The sequence below is a fragment of the Hipposideros armiger genome, unplaced genomic scaffold (assembly GCF_001890085.2).
Source record: "Hipposideros armiger isolate ML-2016 unplaced genomic scaffold, ASM189008v1 scaffold_571, whole genome shotgun sequence".
NCBI classification, from domain to species: Eukaryota; Metazoa; Chordata; class Mammalia; order Chiroptera; family Hipposideridae; genus Hipposideros; species Hipposideros armiger.
Genome location: NW_017731921.1, coordinates 1095290 through 1114023, shown reverse-complemented (window position 1 = coordinate 1114023; position 18734 = coordinate 1095290). Strand labels below are relative to the sequence as shown.

The following is an 18734-nucleotide window of genomic DNA, read 5'->3' as shown; positions in this document are numbered from 1 at the left end:
TGCTTTAACCCAGTGAGGGATTTCTTTCCCCCATGTTGAGTGTAGCAACTTCAATTAATTATTTATACCACGTGGCTTCAGAGAAATTTCTTCTTCCTTTTATTTCAATTTGCCAGGTCAAAGTATGATCAAGTCCATTTAGCAAGCTATTTAGAAGCCCAGGTTGACGCCACCTACTCACAGAGTACACAGGCTCTGTCTTTCTGCAACCTGGATAACTTTTTACTTGATTCCCTATTAACCATGTACTGGACTCAAATGTCAGAATATCTACATTCATTCAAACTGAGAATATTTCAACATCATACCCTATGTGAATCGTTTTCCCTCAAACCATGTCCCCACTGCTGGCAACTAGCATATTTTAAAATAAATCCAATAACTTTCAAGAACATGCAGAGAACAGTGAGTGATGTCAGTCGAAGATCTCTCATTTTGAACTAGATGCCAAACAGAAGCCTCATTCTCCTATCATGCATACTTGTGGCTGGGATATGGTGAACTAACTCAGGCATCAGGGAGAAAGAACCGGCTTAGCACTCTGGTTTACTTCCTATTATCACACACAGTCCTCCTCAAGATTACATTACTGTTGTAAAGTCTAAGAAATAGTGATCCCAAAGTTGGCTGTGGATTACAAATCAACTCTAAGAGTCCATGCACTAGCTTATTAGAAATCAAGGGTAATTTAAATACATCCAAATATTTGAGCTCTATATTTAGAATCTTATATTTAAAGTAGTATGGAAAACTAGGAAAAAACAAGTTCAAGAAATAGATTTAGCAGCTCAGTGTATGTGAATGGAAGTTGGTGTTAAATTTTAAGTGTACATTTTAATGTTGTAATAAGAATAAATGTTCATTTGCATATTTTCAGTTATAAAAAGAATTCCAAGTATATAAAGCCCTAGAAATACAAATATTCAAATGCAGAATGGCCAATAAGTAATAAATAAGGTCTGGATAGCCTCATTATTGAAAAAAAACATCAAATGACCATACTCATTTGTGTGAAAAATCGTAATGAAAAAGCTCCTAATCTCTATATTTTTTCTCAAGTTGTAAAAAGGCTTAAGACATTCCTAATAGAGAAAACACATCACAACCTACCACTACTACAAATTCAGCCATGTTTCAGTTAATGACACTTAGTAATAACCTTTCTTGATTTGATTATAATAAAATGAATTACTATAGTTAATTTTTTGAGTAAGAGACCTATTTTCTAGAATTACCATAAAATGATCACTTGCCTTAATATATATATATATATATATATATATATATATATTTAGTATATATGTATATACGGCACAGCAAAATGCTGATTAATAGCCACAAAAAAATGGCACACTCCCATTCATTAACTATGGCGAAAGGATTGTTATGACTTGGCAGTTTTCATAGGAAAAAAAAATCTGTAAGTAGTAGAACAAATTCATCTGAACAAAGAAATGAAAAAGGTGGGAAAAAACAGCACTAATTCTTATAATGTTATTTATACTGGTGACAATTCCTTCAAATATTATCCATGTCAGAGGCAAATTTAACATGAGTAAAGTATCAGGCATTTTGACATTACTTCTAAATATTTTTCCAAATAACAAAATCCTATCTTCAGGAATTTCATAGCAATAGCAAACTGGATATGACAGAACCATAGTCTTTTCCAAACACGATAAACAAGAATGTCATGTTACTATCTACCAACTTTCCCCGCCATAAAACATAGATTGAGAATAGTTAATGAAGGTATCTGGGAGCATTTGCTTGATTTCCACATACTCAGACTGATAAATGTGTGAAGAAACTGGGACATGTGGAACAAAGACCTTTCGAACAAGAAAATATCTCTTACAGCTGGTGAATACAAAGCCTTGCATCTTCAGCTGTCTGAAGAAGACAGCAAGGAATGAAAAGAAACAAGAAAAGCAGCGCTGAATTATATTCTTCAAGGCTGGAAGAACACTGTTAGTTTTTCAGTGATTCCTTTCTGCTTACCTCTGAGCCGCTGCCATGAACCTCTCTGAGTTATCATTCTATCAAGCTTCCCTGGTTGCTAAAGACATTTCTTCCTATAAGCGCAAAACTTAGTTTCACTGCCCACTATAAATAAAGGATCTCATTTTTCTCTATGTTTATTTTCAGATTCCAACAAATTTTAACAAAATTATCAGAAGGAAGTTACAAACTCAATGTTTTTTTTTAATTAAAATTTATTGGGGTGACAGTGGTTAGTAAAATTACATAGGTTTCAAGTGTATAATTCTGTAATACATCATCTATATATCACATTGTGTGTTCACCACCCAGAGTCAGTTTTCCTTCCATCACCATATATTTGACCCTGTTTACCTTCATCTACAACCCGCCTCCCCACCCACCCTCTGGTAACCACTAAACTATTGTCTGTGTCTATGAGTTTTTGTTTCTTTATTTGTTTGTCTTGTCCTTTTGTTGCTTTCAGTTTTATATCCCACATATCAGTGAAATCATATGGTTCTCGACTTTTTCTGTCTGACTTAGCATAATAGGTTTTAAGAGTGAAAAATGAGCTTAAGAGTGGAATTAACATTGATGATATATAAAACAATTTAACATAAAATATGAAATCTGAAACTAAGCAGGAGATTGTTTTTCAGTAGCCAAAATTAGGTTGTATGTTGTTTTGGTTTTTACATTAAAAACAATTTTTTTCAACTCAATGTAACCTCTACTAGTTTTTTTTTCCCCTAAGAATATGCACAGGAAACAATTAATTTTTTTGGTTAAAAAAAAAAGCAAAAATGGTGTTTAATAAAACAGAGTTTGTGGTATTCATGTCTTTTAAAATTAAATTACTAAAATGGGTCTCACGAATTCTGAGAAATAAAGTGGAACACCTGTGAACTGTACAAATATTAGTTTCATATTTTAGAAAGGATATCCATTTAGCCCCCACAAAATGTTTTTCAAATATTAAAGTCATAAGAATAATATCCTGGCATCAATTCCATTTGTTTCGTGCACTACAAATAAGCTATGAAATAAAAATAAGAGGTAAAAAATCTTTTTTTGGGTTTTCATCAAACTAACTTCAAAGTTTTCCTGAAAACAGGAATTCCCCTATATTTTCTAGACTAGAAGCATCTTACATGTATAGTATTTTCCCCAGAAAATCACTTACTGAAACAATCAGGACCCTGTACCTGGTTTTTCAGGAATTAAATGCTGGTCATAATCCTCAACTGGAAACATTCTCCTGTTGGAAACTCCAGTAAAGAAAATGTGGTGCTAGCTATTATAGTATAAGAAGAAATTATTTGAATTCAATTGCTAACAATAAATTTCCATTAATAATAGATGTAGAGCCTTTGCAAGTAAACTTAGAATTGCAAATTCTGTAAAAAGAACCATCACCTATCCTTATTAGAGAAAGTAAAGTTAAAAGGAAAAATCTAGTAAAACATTCAGTACCATCATTCAGAGAGGTGCCAGGTCTTTTCTTTGATACACAATGGCTTGGAGTCCCACTGGAAAATTAGGAAAAAGGTAACATAAATTACTTATTGGGTCTTAATGAGTCATTTTAAAAACTAGAATCTTTCTTGGCTGGAAGATAGCAATAGACAATATATAAGATGCCATATATCTGCAACACATATAACTAATGAAAATCAGTGTGCAAAAGATGTAAGGAATGCTAAAAAATCAACAATAGCAACAAAAGACAACCCCAAAACAATGCGTAAAGATATAAACAGGCATGTGAATACAAAAATACATAAAGATACAAACAGGCATTCAAAAGCAGAGAAAACACAAATGGCCATTAAATGTATGAAACTATGCTCATCCTCATTAGAAATCAGGAATATACAAATAAAGTTCTAAAGGGACAGTATTTTACAACTACTGATTGTGGAACCTTAAAATTTAGATGATATCAAGTGACTGTAATTCTTAAGTTCTGCTGGTAAAACATAAACGGCTTTAGCAAACAACTTGGCATTAGCCAGTAAAACAGAAAATATGTATGCTCAGGATTCTATGCCTAGGTATACTTCCTAGAAAAATTATTTTGCAGGTAGTCAGGAAACATGTATAAAAATGTTTAAAGTAGCATCATTTTTACCAGCAAATAAAAATAAGCTAAATATCCATCAGCAGATGAACAAATATATTCTGAAATACTCATACCACGGAAAACCATATAGCAGTGAAAAAGGAATAAACAGATACAGGTATCAATATGGGTAAATCTCAGAAATACAATGTTGCATCCAAAAAGCAAGTTGCAGAAGCACACACAGTATAATTCCTTTTAAATAAAAATTTAAAACATGCAACAAAAAAGGTTATTATAGGATATGTATGTGTATGTTTTGGGGGGCGGGATATGGAAGGGTATACATTCTATGAAGACTGAGGGCATCAGATACAAAATTCGGCAGAGTTACCTATATATGGGGACACAGAGAATGCTGTCAGGGAGGTATGCATAGGGCCTTAAAAAGTAGGGGTAATGCAGGTTTCTTAATCTGGCTGGGGAGCAGATACATACGAGTATGTGTTCGTTCTTTGTTTTTCGTAGAAAATAATTATGTACACTATATATGTATCAAAGTTTTCCCAATTTTAATTATTAAAAGAAAGAGGTCCTTGTTCTTGAAAAATTGTGGAAAGCAATGATGTAAGGCAGAAACGGGAGATAGGCTTGATGTGGCCAGAAGGACAAAGGTGCTGCTTCTACCCTGAGAAAGTATACTAGCCAATGAAACTGCTCCATCAGCACTTCAGTTATAGTTCATAAGGGATGGAACTTGAGCATAAGTTGACTGATTTAAGTAGCAGTCTGAGGAAATTAAACAAAAGAGTATTTACAAATACCTGATAGCCTGTTCCTGTGGAAAATGCCCAGGTAGCCTTTGAACCTGGAGTCCCAACTCTCTGCTCTGCCACCTACTGGCTGATGGAACCTGTGCAATTCCTTAACCTCTTGGCCTTCAGGTCCCTTTTACACAAAGTAAGGGTGACAATGCCTCTCACGTAAGGTTCTTGCAGGTCAAATGAGAAAAGCAAAGTGCCTAATGCACAGAAGAGGCTCAGTAAATGCAAGTCCAATTTGAAGACAATGTTGAATCAGATCTTATTAGAGTGGTAGTCACAGAATGCTATTTAAGAAACCCAAAGAAAACGCAAGGGCCTTACTCGCTAGGGCTCAAAGACAGACGATTTTACACACATGGCCTTTACCTTGAAGAAAAAGACTTAATATTTATAACGTCTCTTAAGCAAAACAAAGTGACATTCCTATTTCCCTCTTCTTCCCAGCACAAGAAATATCTAAAGAACAATAGCTTACAAACACACCCCACTTGTGCATTTTTAAATTGAAAAACCAGATGCTAAAGTGCTATAAAGTTAAATTTAAAAAATTGAAAGTGCTCTTTATTGGCATATGAAGTGTTTTTAAAAATTCTGATAAATTTATCAACATAGCAAGTCAAGTACATTTTAAAAGCAGTTCAATACTGTTATATTGTGACATACAATACACATTAAAATGGACAAGAATTTTGTTGTGTCAGTACTGACTGTAAAACAGTCTAAGAATAGATGGTTTTCAAACACAATCATTTTTCAATATTATTGTGGAGTCAGCTTTTAAATGGTATTATTCAAAACATAATTGTATTATCTAAAATCTACATGAGTTTAATCAACAGTTGTATCAAATATCACAGAATTTTGATCCTTTAAGTTAATAACCCACAAATTGTTACTAGTAGACTGGGAACTACCCCTTTCTCCCAAAAAACCAAACAAACAAAAAACCACATTTGGTAAGGCCAATTGCTTCCCACAGGCTGCAAAAGTTAAAGTTTTTCCCCTAAATTTTCCTACTAGAATTTTTGCCGAACAATTCTCTTTTCTCGTTATATCTATAGTTTTTATAGTTGTGCTATATATAAACATACATCTATTTTTTGTAACTGCAGTATTTTATCAGTCATATATGATCAATACACCTTTTACTAAATTAATCTTTAAAAGCTCTTCTTGGCTGCAATTATACAAATTGTATTAGTTGCAAAATTAAAAAGCAATTATAAACTAATATTTACCAATGTGAGAAATCAAGGTTCATGGGGGAACTCAAATCAAAACCAGAACTGGAGGCAAAAATGGGAAATATCCAAATATTTATTCTTATTTTTTTAACATTAGGTTGTAATCACAGGCAATTCCCTGTCATTTTTAACTTGTGCTAAATATAAAATTCTATACAAATATGAAGATCCAAAAATGAAATTCTAAACATATCCTATTAGTGTATGTAAATTAGTGCTGCTCTTTGCAAAATCAAGCATACTTGTAGATTCTAATGTTACTCCATTAATTCCACTCAGAAATTCTATCTAAATACACAACACAAACAATGAAACTGCTATGAACTCAAAATTAAGAAGTGGTGTTATGTCAATGAAACTTTATATTGGAACACAACTTACCATACACTCAATACTGAACTTAGCTAAATTTGGAGAGAAAAAGATTCTTTGATAAGTATGCTAGTCCTAGTTCAAAACAGGGTTAATACTAAATTTAAAATGTATTTTAGGGTTTTTGGTGCCAATACAATCGTATAATACTTGAGCTCTTTATGCTGTATTTGACAACTCAAAAATGATTTTTCCATTTGAAAGGCAGGAGTGAACTAAAGATAGGAGGTTAGATGAACCATTAGCTCAAAGTTGAGTTATTTTGAACATATTAAATCTAAAGAAATATTAGCATTCGAAGAAGCAGGTCAAAGGTTACCTATGATATATTACGTAGAAGAGAAAGCAAATTACAAACTGATTCATAAAAAGCTGGTATCTTTTTAAAAAACCAGCAAACTCTCTGAAGTTGAATCTCACATTAAGGTTACCCATCTTAGGGGATCAGAAGCTAAGCAGACAGGGCCCAGCATTACTTAAACTGAAAACTCTGGGATGTACCATCATTGTTAATATGAGTAAGTTAACAGCTGCGTGACCGTTCGTCTTGAGGGTGGGTTTCGTGGTAATCCATGTTGCCCCCTGCAAACACTGTGCTTGCTACCCTCTAGGTAGGTGGAGTTGTTCTGAGGTACGATAATAAACTGGAGAGCAAAGAGATGCAAATAAGAAGTGTCACCCTGTGACTTCCCAATTCACACTAATTTCTCCTTCCAAGTAGCAGAGACTGCGTGTGAAAGCTGAACTTGGAAATATTGTAGGAGCTGTTTAAATGGCCAAGAGCCTATTGGGTGGCCAAGATCCTCAAAGATTTCAGGCTGAAGGGCCAGAAGCTCTATATTTTTGTGTTTTGTTTTTTAGCTGAGCCATCCTGCCGCCTGTTGGCAGCTCAGCTCGGGCTGGGCATCGAACCGCTGCTACTCAGACCTTGCACTCTTGAGTGAGCTCTTAACCAACTGAGCCACTTGGCCGGCCCAGAAGCTCTACATTTTTAATTGGGCAGGTTACTGGGGAAAAGCAGTGATGTCATTAAGCACCCGGGGCACAAAACTACGAGTTTTTTAAGTCATGTAGCAACTGATGTGTAATAGCAAATAGAATATAAAGCTCTTGTTCAAATTTTGAAAATGATTCTCAGTTTTTCTTGACCTGGTCTGAAGTTTCAGGGGTTTTCATAAACACCTGTTTTTATGCATGAACTTGTCCATTCAAACCCTTAGCAGGTATCTAACCACTAAACCACATTAGACTATTTACACAAATAGATCATTTTTAGTTTCTGGGCTTGGTAATAACACCTACGAATGTTCTTTTAAAACTTTTTCAAGAGGAATGAGGTACAGCTAGGTGGTGTGGAAGCGGTGGGTCTCCAAGTGCCCTAATTAAACTTCTGGGCACTCTCCCCATTTCCACTGTGAAAAGACTGAAGGATTAGCGGAACAGGAAAGTCAGTATCCTGCTTGCGTAAGGAGTCGAACACATTAGCTTAGTCGGTGGTGTTTTCCCTCAATGGGCTCTCTCACCAACAGCTCTTCACTTCAGAAACTGAACTTGATTAAACATTAGGGAAGCAGAGACTCATAACAGAGAAACTAGTTTCCTCATCTGAAGAATGAAATGATTGATCTAGATGACCTTTAATGTCCCTGACAACTCTGAGTCTGGAAAAGAAAAATAATATTCTCCATAAAAAATGTATGTATCTTACAAGAAAATGTTGCACTTAAAAAAAAAATCACCCTTATAAGCAAACTAAAAGGACAACTGACAAACTGAGGAAAAATGTATGTAAACTATATCACAGAAAAAAGGTTCATATTCCTAAGATATAGACTACTTAGGACCTATTTCTAGTGGGCTAGAAATATGGTCTTAACTCTATGAAAAGATGTTTGTTCTACCACGTGCTTAGTAAGAAGAATGGAAATTACAGCTAGGCCAAGATTCCAACGTCGACCTCAAAAATGAGCAAAAATCTAAACAACATATCCTACTGGGGAGGCTGTGGGAGAACCAGCACTGTCACACATTACTGGTGGAATTGCAAAATGATACACCACCTATGGAGGAGAATTTAATGATATACAACAAAATTACATATGCATTTATTTATCTTTGACCCATGAATCCCAGTTCTAAGAATTTCTCTCAAAGACATTCAGGCAAAAATACATACACAACAAAAATTATTTGCTACAGAAGTATTTGCACTGGCAGAAGAGAGGAAATAACACAGATGACCATCAATAAAGAAAGGCTGAAAAAGCAATGGTACAGTCATACAATGGAGTACTATGCAGCTGTGGAAAGAAATGTGAACCACCTTTACATAATGTTATGCAGTGATTTCCAAGATAAACTTTACATAAAAAGAAGTAAAATAAAGTATGTATACTACAATGATATTTATCTAAGAAATTGAAAGGGGATATGAATGAATATCTATTTTTTAAAAATAGGATAAATCTAAAAAAAAATTTTTTTAAAGAGTTTATAGAAGGTGAAACCCAGGGTGGGTAGGTCGGTAACAGCACCCAGGCTTCTCTGAGTGTTCCCTGTGTTATAAATCTGACCTGGGTAATATGCAATGTATGCTGGAGCTGGCTTGTACTGTTCCTTGGTAAATGTTCAGGTTTACCTTTGAGAGTCAGCTGTCTTTACCTTGGTAGCTCAAAATTGGCCATGGTGGGAGTATTTGCATCAGGAACATCAGCAAACACATCTCCCCATCCCCAAGCCAGTTAAACATTTATCAGCACACCAACAGGAGCAGTAAATTGAGTGGGTAGCATTACTACACTGAAATGAGCCATTTCAAGTGACTTGAAAGCATGGTAATTTGACTATATGGCTCTAGTGGTAATACCCAAAGAATTGCAAAAAGGATCCTAAACTGCTTTCAATATCGTGGTGTGAACTGTGGTATTGTTATTCTGAGAAATTGTGAGTACTATGGAATAAAGCAAATGAATAACTACGTTACTGTCATGATAACTAGGATTTTTAGCATGGGACTAAAGAGCTACAGATACAAGTTTGAGGTCATTACGTACAAACCCAGTGGTTCTGAATGTGAACTAGATGCATCAGTATGAAGTTACGATGTCTTTCATATTGAATTAACATAACATGAATGAATTTCCTAGCTCTGTCCACAATAGCCAAAACCCCGTAAGACTCAGACACATAGTTTGTGGTCTCTAATTTCTATTTCCCACAAATGGAACCAAGACTCCTGAATTACAGATCTGGGCCAGAGAAAGTACAAAATACTAGAAGAAGCTATAAAAGACTACTGAAATCATGTCAAAAGGATTCAGGAGCCAACAATAAGCATCTGCTGACCAACGATGGGGAAAACTGTGAGCAATAATAAGAATAATAGCTGCCATGGATTGAAATACATAAAACATGTTTAAATCCATGAGTTTATAACGATACTCAAACACCTCACCGGGCCATCTCTGGAGGATGCTAGGAAACAAATTTATTGTTTTAAACATTGGTAAAGGCATTTATCCTGCTTTTTCTATACTAACTGTACTTCGGGCAACTAAATAGTTAATGAAGGAGAGTTTTTCTTTATAGAAATATTCTAGCTAATAAACAAAGGGGAAATGATAGAATCAATGTCTAGGTAATGCTTAATGCCTTGTAATATCACAAAAAAAAAAGAGACAAGCAACAAGGAAGGGCCTCCTGATGGAAATAACCACACTACTGTCTATAAAGAGAGAGAGAGAGAGAGAGAGAGAGAGAGAGAGAGAGAGAGAGAGGCTCAAACCTGAATCATTTCAAACCTCTAGATCTAACTACCAATTTATAGGAACTATAAGGTACAGAGAAGCATTTTAAGTGAAAAAAAAAATTGTAGGAAATTGTACAGGATGACTCAGTTTTTCTACAAATAAACTGCAAAGGGAAAAAAAAGACATGAAAAGGAAACCTACATTATTAACAGAGACTTATCAATTAAGGCTAATCATGAACCTAATTTGAACAAACAATAACTCAATCAATAAAAATATATATGATTATGTATTTTTTAAGTGTGTATGTACAGATGCACACTATATATGTATGTGTATAACCATATATATGTGTGTAACTATACGAATAAATGTAACTATGTAACTATGTATTTGTGTGTAACTATACAGTATGTGTAACTGTAACTATATGTATTTGTGTAACTATATGTAACATATACCTATATGTTTATATATGTATACTTACATATATATGAATATGTGGGTGTGCACACATATGATAACTGGGAAAATCTGAACATGGACTAAAGATTTTGATAATATTAAGAAATAGTTCATTTCTTAGGTATGATGAAGATACTGTTTTAAAGAAAAAGGACTCCTTTATCTTCTGGAGAAATACGCTGAAATATTCACAGGTGAACAGGTACAATATACAAGATTCATTCAAAATATTGGGAGGGTGTGAATGGAAGAAGGACAGACTAGCAATGATTTCAGATTATTTTGAGTTGGGTGATGGGTACATAGGCATTCATTGTGAACTATTCTCTGTACTTCTGTATAAGAGAAATTTTCTACAATACAGTTAGAAACCATATGAACAAAAACTACCAAAAATTATGTAGCTAATATTAACAAGCTGGTAACAGAATACTGATATCAGACTTCCGCAGTCCAACTTAGGAATTCATCACAATCACCTGAAAAGGTTTTCAAAACATAGTTCCTGAACCTCCACCACCTTAATGAACCTCCAGGATCGAAGGAATCTGTCATATCCCTCAGGACTGTGGGAGTGGGGAAAAGGTTGAGAACTACTGTTTAAACACCATAAGGGTGGGGCTCTGCACGGTTTCCCTAGTTTTTATCTCCATGCCTGACACATAAGAGATACTCAAGTAGTATCTAGTGCATGAATGAATGACCCTGGGAAGTGAAAGTGAAGGTGAGTTTAACAGCAGTACATGTTAGATGTTCAAAAAACACTATTCATATTTGATATTAAAAAAATCACTTAGGTTACTGAGTTGAAAGAGCATGGCTCTCTGTTTTAAGTGGAATGGGTTTTCATCATAAAGCCACAGACTAGTCACTTCAAACAGCTACAAGTAAACTCCCAGAATAAAAATAGTTTTAAATACACAATTGGGTGGGGTGTGGCTAGCAAATATTCTGATTCTACAATCTGTTTTGGACAAGACAGTGCTTCTTATGTGACTAACAAAGCAAACAGCAGTCGAATTTGGTGTGCTGAAATAACACTATTTGCAAAAAGGGTTGAACGTCCAAGGCTTATTCAATAAAGATACCACATTTTCCAAAGTTAAAGGGGATATAGAATGACAAAAGCCCACATATATTTACATGTCCCCAAAAAGAAGGCATATGACCATCTGGCATGGTTTAGTCTCTAACGAGTACTAAATAGAGCCAAGCCTAGTGTCTGAATATGGGAAACAACAGAATACCTCAAACACATGAATAATCTAATTTTAAAGTTGGGAGGAGCTTAAAAACCCAATACAACCTTTTCATTGTGTTGATTAAAAAAAACCCAGACACCTAACCGGTTAAGGTGAAAACCTCTGAAAATAGCTGGAAGAGCCACCGATGAACACTCTATGAGGTGTACAATGCTAGGTTATGACAAGCTGAGAATTCATTTTCTCAGCTTTCATGAATGATATCTAAAGGGTATCAGTCTCAATTATAAACAAATAAGTGTGTGTAACCGTATATACACATGAAAATACTAGAATATGTTCTTCCAATAATTCCTTTCAAAACAAAATCACCAGCTTAGCACTCAAGAGCTTCCCCACCTCCTTTTCCAATGTTACCCCACCCACTTTTCCAAAATCTTGTCCAAAAGAACCCTAAGCAGTTGGAAGCCAGCCATTTTCTCTCACTTATCTTTTGTGGTCTCTTACCGACATAGTGGAGTACATATCATCATTACAAAAGCTATTCCATAGGTAATTTCCACATGATGGAAGAATGATTAGAATACGAACTTTCCAATTCTGTTAACCTGAAGTGATACATAAGCCACATTTCATGTGTATCTATGAGTATTAAAAAGAGACATATGTGATAATGTAGATTTTCAATATGACAACCAATAAAAGGTTTAAAAGTGAGAGTTAAGAGAAAAGGAGGCAGTGAGATGAGTTATCCATTTACACTTCTACAAGGTACCACTCAAGGCTTTGTTTAAAAGACACACACAAAATTGTATGCAGGGAAGAAAAAAGAAAAAGAATAAACCTTTATTTTGTTCACTGGTCAAATATTCAATCATTTCAATTACTGATCAATCTTTACCATTTTAATTCTTACCATTAAAAAAAAAAAGTATCTATGCCTGTGTATGAAATGCTCCTTCTCATCTACTTCACCTATATAGTTTATTTGCTTTAGCTCCAAAATGATGAGACTAAATAAGATACAAAATTTGGCCTCTCAACTTTCTACCTTTTTTTAGATTCTTTAGGATCCTGAAAACTGATTTTAAGAGTCTCCTAACATTGTTAAAGAGAAAACTAACCACTGAAAATGACAATGATAATATTTACTTTCATCTTTGGGGAAAAAAAAAAGTTCCTAGTTGGGCTGATTCAAGATCACTGAAGGGAATTACAAGGTAAACCAATGATGTTTTTAAAAAGCTGAAAGCAAAGTTTGAAGAATTTTTTTTTCTCTGAAGTGAACACAGCAACCTCATTTAAATAGACACAATATGACATTATCAAGTTAAGGGTTTTTGCAATCTCTCCTGCAACTCTAAAGTAAAAGCCAAAATTAAGCTATGAAATCTGAAGTCATTTACTGAACATAGTATAGAGTTGTGAATGAACTCAGTTCTTCCACGTAATTATATTGTTAATTCCACTATCAACTTCATGGATGTCTTGCCTCTGTCTCAAAAACTGAAAATATTTAATATGAAAAAAACTGAAATATTCACATTATCATATTTAATGTTTCTTATTAACTTCTGAGGACTTACACTCAAATCTGAAATAAAAAAAACAGCATACCTACACTTTCACCACTGAATTTCTCTCCAGCCTAAAAATAAGTAAGCTATTTTCATAAAAATTTAGGAACGCTAGTTTACACATTGATGGCTTTATGTAATAATTGAAAATTGAGATGCTGGTTTAAATTCACCCTCCCCCCCCCTCCAAATGACTTCTTCCCCTACTTTTATACACTACCAAATATTTTTAACCAAATAACACAAGAATGTGCTTTTCAAAAACATAAAGGGGGTAGTATCATCCCATCATGAACCAACCGAAACATCTGAGTAATAACTTCTAAAATAAAATTACAGAAAAAGATGGTGCATGGTTAAAACTATTAATATATATTTAAGACAAAGAGTTTATTTTTCAATAAGAAAACAAGGAAAAAGACAGCTCAACCTGATCTGGTATGTCTGCCCAAAAGAACTTTCCACCATAATTAGTGTTTTCCACTTCTGGGGGAGGAGCTTAACCTCATGTAGTAAGAGGAAAACAGTATAAAGACTGCAGGACAGCTCTGGAGAGAGCATCTTCTGCACTGCTCACCTGGGCACAGGAGGGCTCAGGGCTGCCATCTCCAGGACTCCGGGCACTCAGGTAAGTCTATGGCTCGATACCCACAGGGGAAGCTCCACGTTAGCTTGCTTAGAAATAAGCTTCAATAAATTAACTACTTGAATTTTTGTGATTTAAACAAAATGGCTTTCTACTAGAATGTACTCAGAAAGTTTATTTTGCACTAGTCTCCATAAAAGATAGCCCCCCAAAAAAACAGATTTGGAAAAACATGCCCTAATCTGAATTTTAAACTATTGGATATTTTTTTTTGTCTATGTCAAAGATCTTGAATTATTTAATATAGACAGCCAATTACAATTTCTGTTTCTTTTTAAAATCACTTTAGTTTTAACTGATTGCTTGAATGTGGTGTCTAAAAACAACTAAGATATATATTCACATACCTAAAATAATTATGTCATTACTTTATGGAATATATTTGAAATATGTAGGATAAGGTAAAAAAAAATAGATAACTATATAAGGAATTAATTTGTGTAATATTAGAAAAGTATAACAGGTCAATAACAAAGTTTTATGAAATTACTTTCTGTTTTTCAGAATCCATCCGAGAACATGCTGCCACAAATAGCCCTTTTGCTGCTAATGTCCTTGAACTTGGTTCATGGAGGGTTTTATGCTGAGAGATACCAAACACCTACAGGCATAAAAGGCCCATCACCCAACACCAAGACACAGTTCTTCATTCCCTATGCCATAAAGAGTAAAGGTAAACTGAACTGTATATTTTCCTCAGTTAACTAGTAGGTTGCTGCTTTCTACAATCCTAATGATTTCTTCAACAAAATGCTTTTAACCATTTGGTTTTAAATTATTTTCAAACTGCAAAAGTAGCCCAAAATGATTTGTGGAAAAAGCAGGTCTATTTGAGAACATTAATATCCTTGACACAATCAGTATAGTAGAAAGATATACCTGAAGAATATGGAAAACTTTTATGCATGGATATTTTTTTCCTCAAATGATGCTTTTGCATAAATAACTACTCATAATCTAGAAATATTAATCCAATTAAAATTAGTCATATTCAAGATGTTTGAACTAAAAGTAATTTCCAACTGTACAAAAAGAATAGCAAATTTATATGTCTAAATATTTAAACATATTTACTTTTAAAACCTACTCTTCTAGCACACAGAAATATACAAAATTGAGTCTGAAAGAGCAAATAAAATATGATGCCCTCTGAAGAAATTTAATAGGTAAATGAAGTAGCAATTCTCATAACTTTTTAGACATTTTCGGATAGCTTAATAGTTAAGTGTACACACTATGTGGCCTCGAATAAGTTATTTATCCTCTCTGTGCCTTAGTTTCCGTTTTTGTAAAATGAGGAATAGGTAGCTCAAAGGGCTGTTAATGAAGTGTAATTGAGTTAACAGCTATAAAGTGCTTAAGTATTAGCTATTATTACTACTACTACTACTGCTGCTGCTACTATTCTACCTCTTCTACTATAGTAATTCTATTACTTCTACTTCTATTATTTCTATTATTCTTGCTCCCTTCCCCACCCCTCTCCTCCTGTCCTAGCACTAGTGGTGTAGCCTTAGGTGAGTTTTAACTTTCTTCCTGAGTCTACTCATCCTCTGTTCAGCTTTCTTGGCTCCTGTTAAGGGTACTGAGACAATGTATGTAAAGTGTTAACAGATACTCAAAGAGGGCTCATAGTCACTTAATCTGTTTAATAACATCTAACTCAAACTACCTGTCAAGCATCTACTAAATCAATGAATAATCTGAACTAATGGTAGGATTCAAATTTCCTTCCCAGAGTATTTTCTCATTATAGTTATGTATTTTATCCTGCAAATAAAGTTAGGAATAGTTGCCATTAACTTTAAAAATTATGCTTTGGAGACAACCATTTTGAGCAAGTTAAACTTACAGGATTGTCTCTTTTAAGCAGAAAGTTGAAATTTAAAATATTTCATGAACCGTAGCTTAATGTTTAAAACTGAATGCACAGCTGCATAACAGATACTCCTGAATGTCTCAAAATACAAATAAGAGAAAGAGATACATTAGGAAAGAAAGAATAAAAATTAAGGAAACCTGCTACTTGAAGCCACAAATGGCAATTTGAAATGCTATGAAAAGCAGCCCTGGGTTACACTCTCTATAATCACAAATTCAGACTTTGTATAGTTTACCAAGATCTTAAGAAGAAGTCTTAAATTAAAAACAAAATGCATCACTTTTAGAAGGTTAAAAATATTTCTATCTTTTCGTCTTAATGCTCTGCATTGTCTTGTCTATTTTTGCAGAATAAATAAAAAAATATCTTGTTAAATGAAAAGTTTAGAATCTGTATGTTAATTATTATGTCCACCTTAGTCTCTACTTCATAATTCAAGATGGAAGCTCAAATACATTATCACTCATGGGCAGGCATGAATGCAATGAACAAAGACAGAAGTCAACAATTTATACAAGTAAAACATTAAGTTGATAACAGAAATACAAAGATTGCCTATGTAACTCCTAGGCACATCTGTTCAACACCGGGTAAAAGAGAGGTCAGCCAAAACACGGAAATGATGCTGTCTAGGGCTCCACAGCTGTGGGAGTGCGGGTACCCCATTCTGATACAACCAACCACTAGTATTTCAGTGTGTGGGCATATAAGAAACTTTTCTACTCTACGGGATAATCATTTTTCCGTGAGGATGGTATCACCCAAATTTTGAATTTGTTCAGAAGGCTAGCTACAAAGAGGGACTGTCCCCATGGACACAATGAAGTCACATTGTTTCTTGCACTGAGAGGTGCAGGATGCATTAGGGTATATCACTGCATCAAGGATCAATCTGTCCTTGGAGCTCAAGTCTCAAATGGTGTCTGATGCAGTTATTTGCAATAAGACTTGTTTTTTTCCTCTCTAACAGTTTAAAAGATTTTCAAAAAGACTAAGAATTATTTTCAGTATGTACATGACCTTTATGAGATGCTAAAGCAAACCCCAATTTAACATAGTTTGCATTTTAAAAAATGCGCTTTATTCCAAACCATTAAGAAATCCTTCATTTATTAATCTACTCTATTTGCAATGTGCTGATACCCATTTATATAGAGATATTATATACATACACTATAGTCAATCGTAAGATTTGTATTAATATATTGCAATCTTTTCCATAAATAAATTTTTCTCATAGTCTCTTTCCTGACAATCCTTTTCTGAAAATTGATGGGTAGATAAAGCTCCATACATTTAAATGTTTGCAAAATGACATGTAACTCTAATTAGCACACAACAGAAAGACACCCAGGTCTAAAATAACTTACCTGTTTCAGCGTATCTTTTTTAATGAGTGTTTTTCTGTACTGCATATTCCATTTGTAACCAAATGTTTTTCAAATATCAGGAATATCTCTACCCAAGAGAATAATATTAGCAACTACTGTTGGCTGACTACTTCTTACATGCCAGTTAATTAATATGAAGGATTTGAAAAATATAATAATGTACCAGCAACTAATAAAGGGAATGATACTCATAAAATTATGTTTTCAAAGGCAATTTATAATTCAATTTATAATTTCAATTCATTTAGTGTTAATTGCAGTGTAGTCTTCATTTTGATTTTTAAAGCCATTAAAGATTTAGTTAAATAGAGTTTAAACATATTATTCATTTTGTACAAAAAAGACATGGCTCAAAAGTCATAGCTGTAAGTCATTTTCAGGGTTTTGACCAAACTGTTCAACTACTGTGACATCTACTAAATCTACCATTATTATGAACCATTTTCTAATAGTATAAGAATCTAAATAATATATGCAGGCATTCTACTTATGTTTCTGAAAATTAAACAGAAAATTAGTTGAATGTCAATATGCAACCAGATACTTAAAATCATATGTACTTTTATTATCATCTTTGCTAGCTATTAAAGAATTTCTCTGAGAAAGAATGTTTTATGTAGATGCTTATGATGATTACCAGCCAAAGATTCTTTGACAGGGTCATACACCCCTAATGGTATATCCTAATGCCAGCAATGCTCTGTTATATCCTACCTTTGAATAACAACAGAAACAGCCCTTGGATACCTCTTAAAGCACTTATCACATGCACACGTCTTACTCCCTTTGTGACTGAAGCTATTATAGGATATGCTTTGTGCTTGCCCACACTTGTGGTCCAGTAGCACTTTTCTCATCACAAGTACTGAATAAGTGATTTTTGAGTTTATTATATTAGAAGTAGTTAGCTCAAATGAACCCAGAGCTCTAAGAAATCAACAATATTTATTTGCATTTATCAAGAAAAACTTGAGATAAGCAATTTAATACTATTTTATTTACCTCTCCCACTAGGTCTAATTCTCTAATTCTTTGTTTCAATTTTAAGTCAATAATGGACAATGTAAGAGCTGAGGTTGAGACAAAAAAAAAAAAAGAATCAACCTAAATCCAAACTGTGTTCAGCAGGGCGATGGCTGATGTAAATTAGAATGAAGGGCATTTCTCGTTTATGTCCTTCTTTAAAAATTTAATTTAATTTTATGATTAGTTTCAGATGTTCATTTATGTCTTATAAAATAGCTTTTGTGAGGGAAACTTGTTATTGTTCTCAAATATTTTCCCATTTATTCTGCACTTGTCTTCTTCCTTTTCGGGATACCTTTTTCTTTTCTTTC

At 33.9% G+C, this 18734-nt stretch overlaps 2 protein-coding genes across 4 annotated transcripts in view; one reads left to right on the top strand and one right to left on the bottom strand.

The window, feature by feature from the left end:
• The window catches only part of NT5DC1 (5'-nucleotidase domain containing 1), a 133848-nt gene that overhangs the window by 94366 nt on the left and 20748 nt on the right, over window positions 1-18734 (bottom strand). The gene's annotated exons all lie outside the window — the stretch shown is intronic.
• The window catches only part of COL10A1 (collagen type X alpha 1 chain), a 31950-nt gene that overhangs the window by 9953 nt on the left and 3263 nt on the right, over window positions 1-18734 (top strand). The window contains exons 2-3 of one of the 3 annotated variants that reach the window (XM_019623963.1): window positions 10821-10901; window positions 14629-14797. In XM_019623963.1, coding sequence (XP_019479508.1) covers window positions 14644-14797 — 154 coding nt within the window. In that variant the 5' untranslated portion in view covers window positions 10821-10901; window positions 14629-14643. Of the gene's footprint in view, window positions 1-10820; window positions 10902-14058; window positions 14107-14628; window positions 14798-18734 lie in introns of those variants that run through there. The other 2 variants (XM_019623964.1, XM_019623962.1) reach the window with 2 other exon arrangements.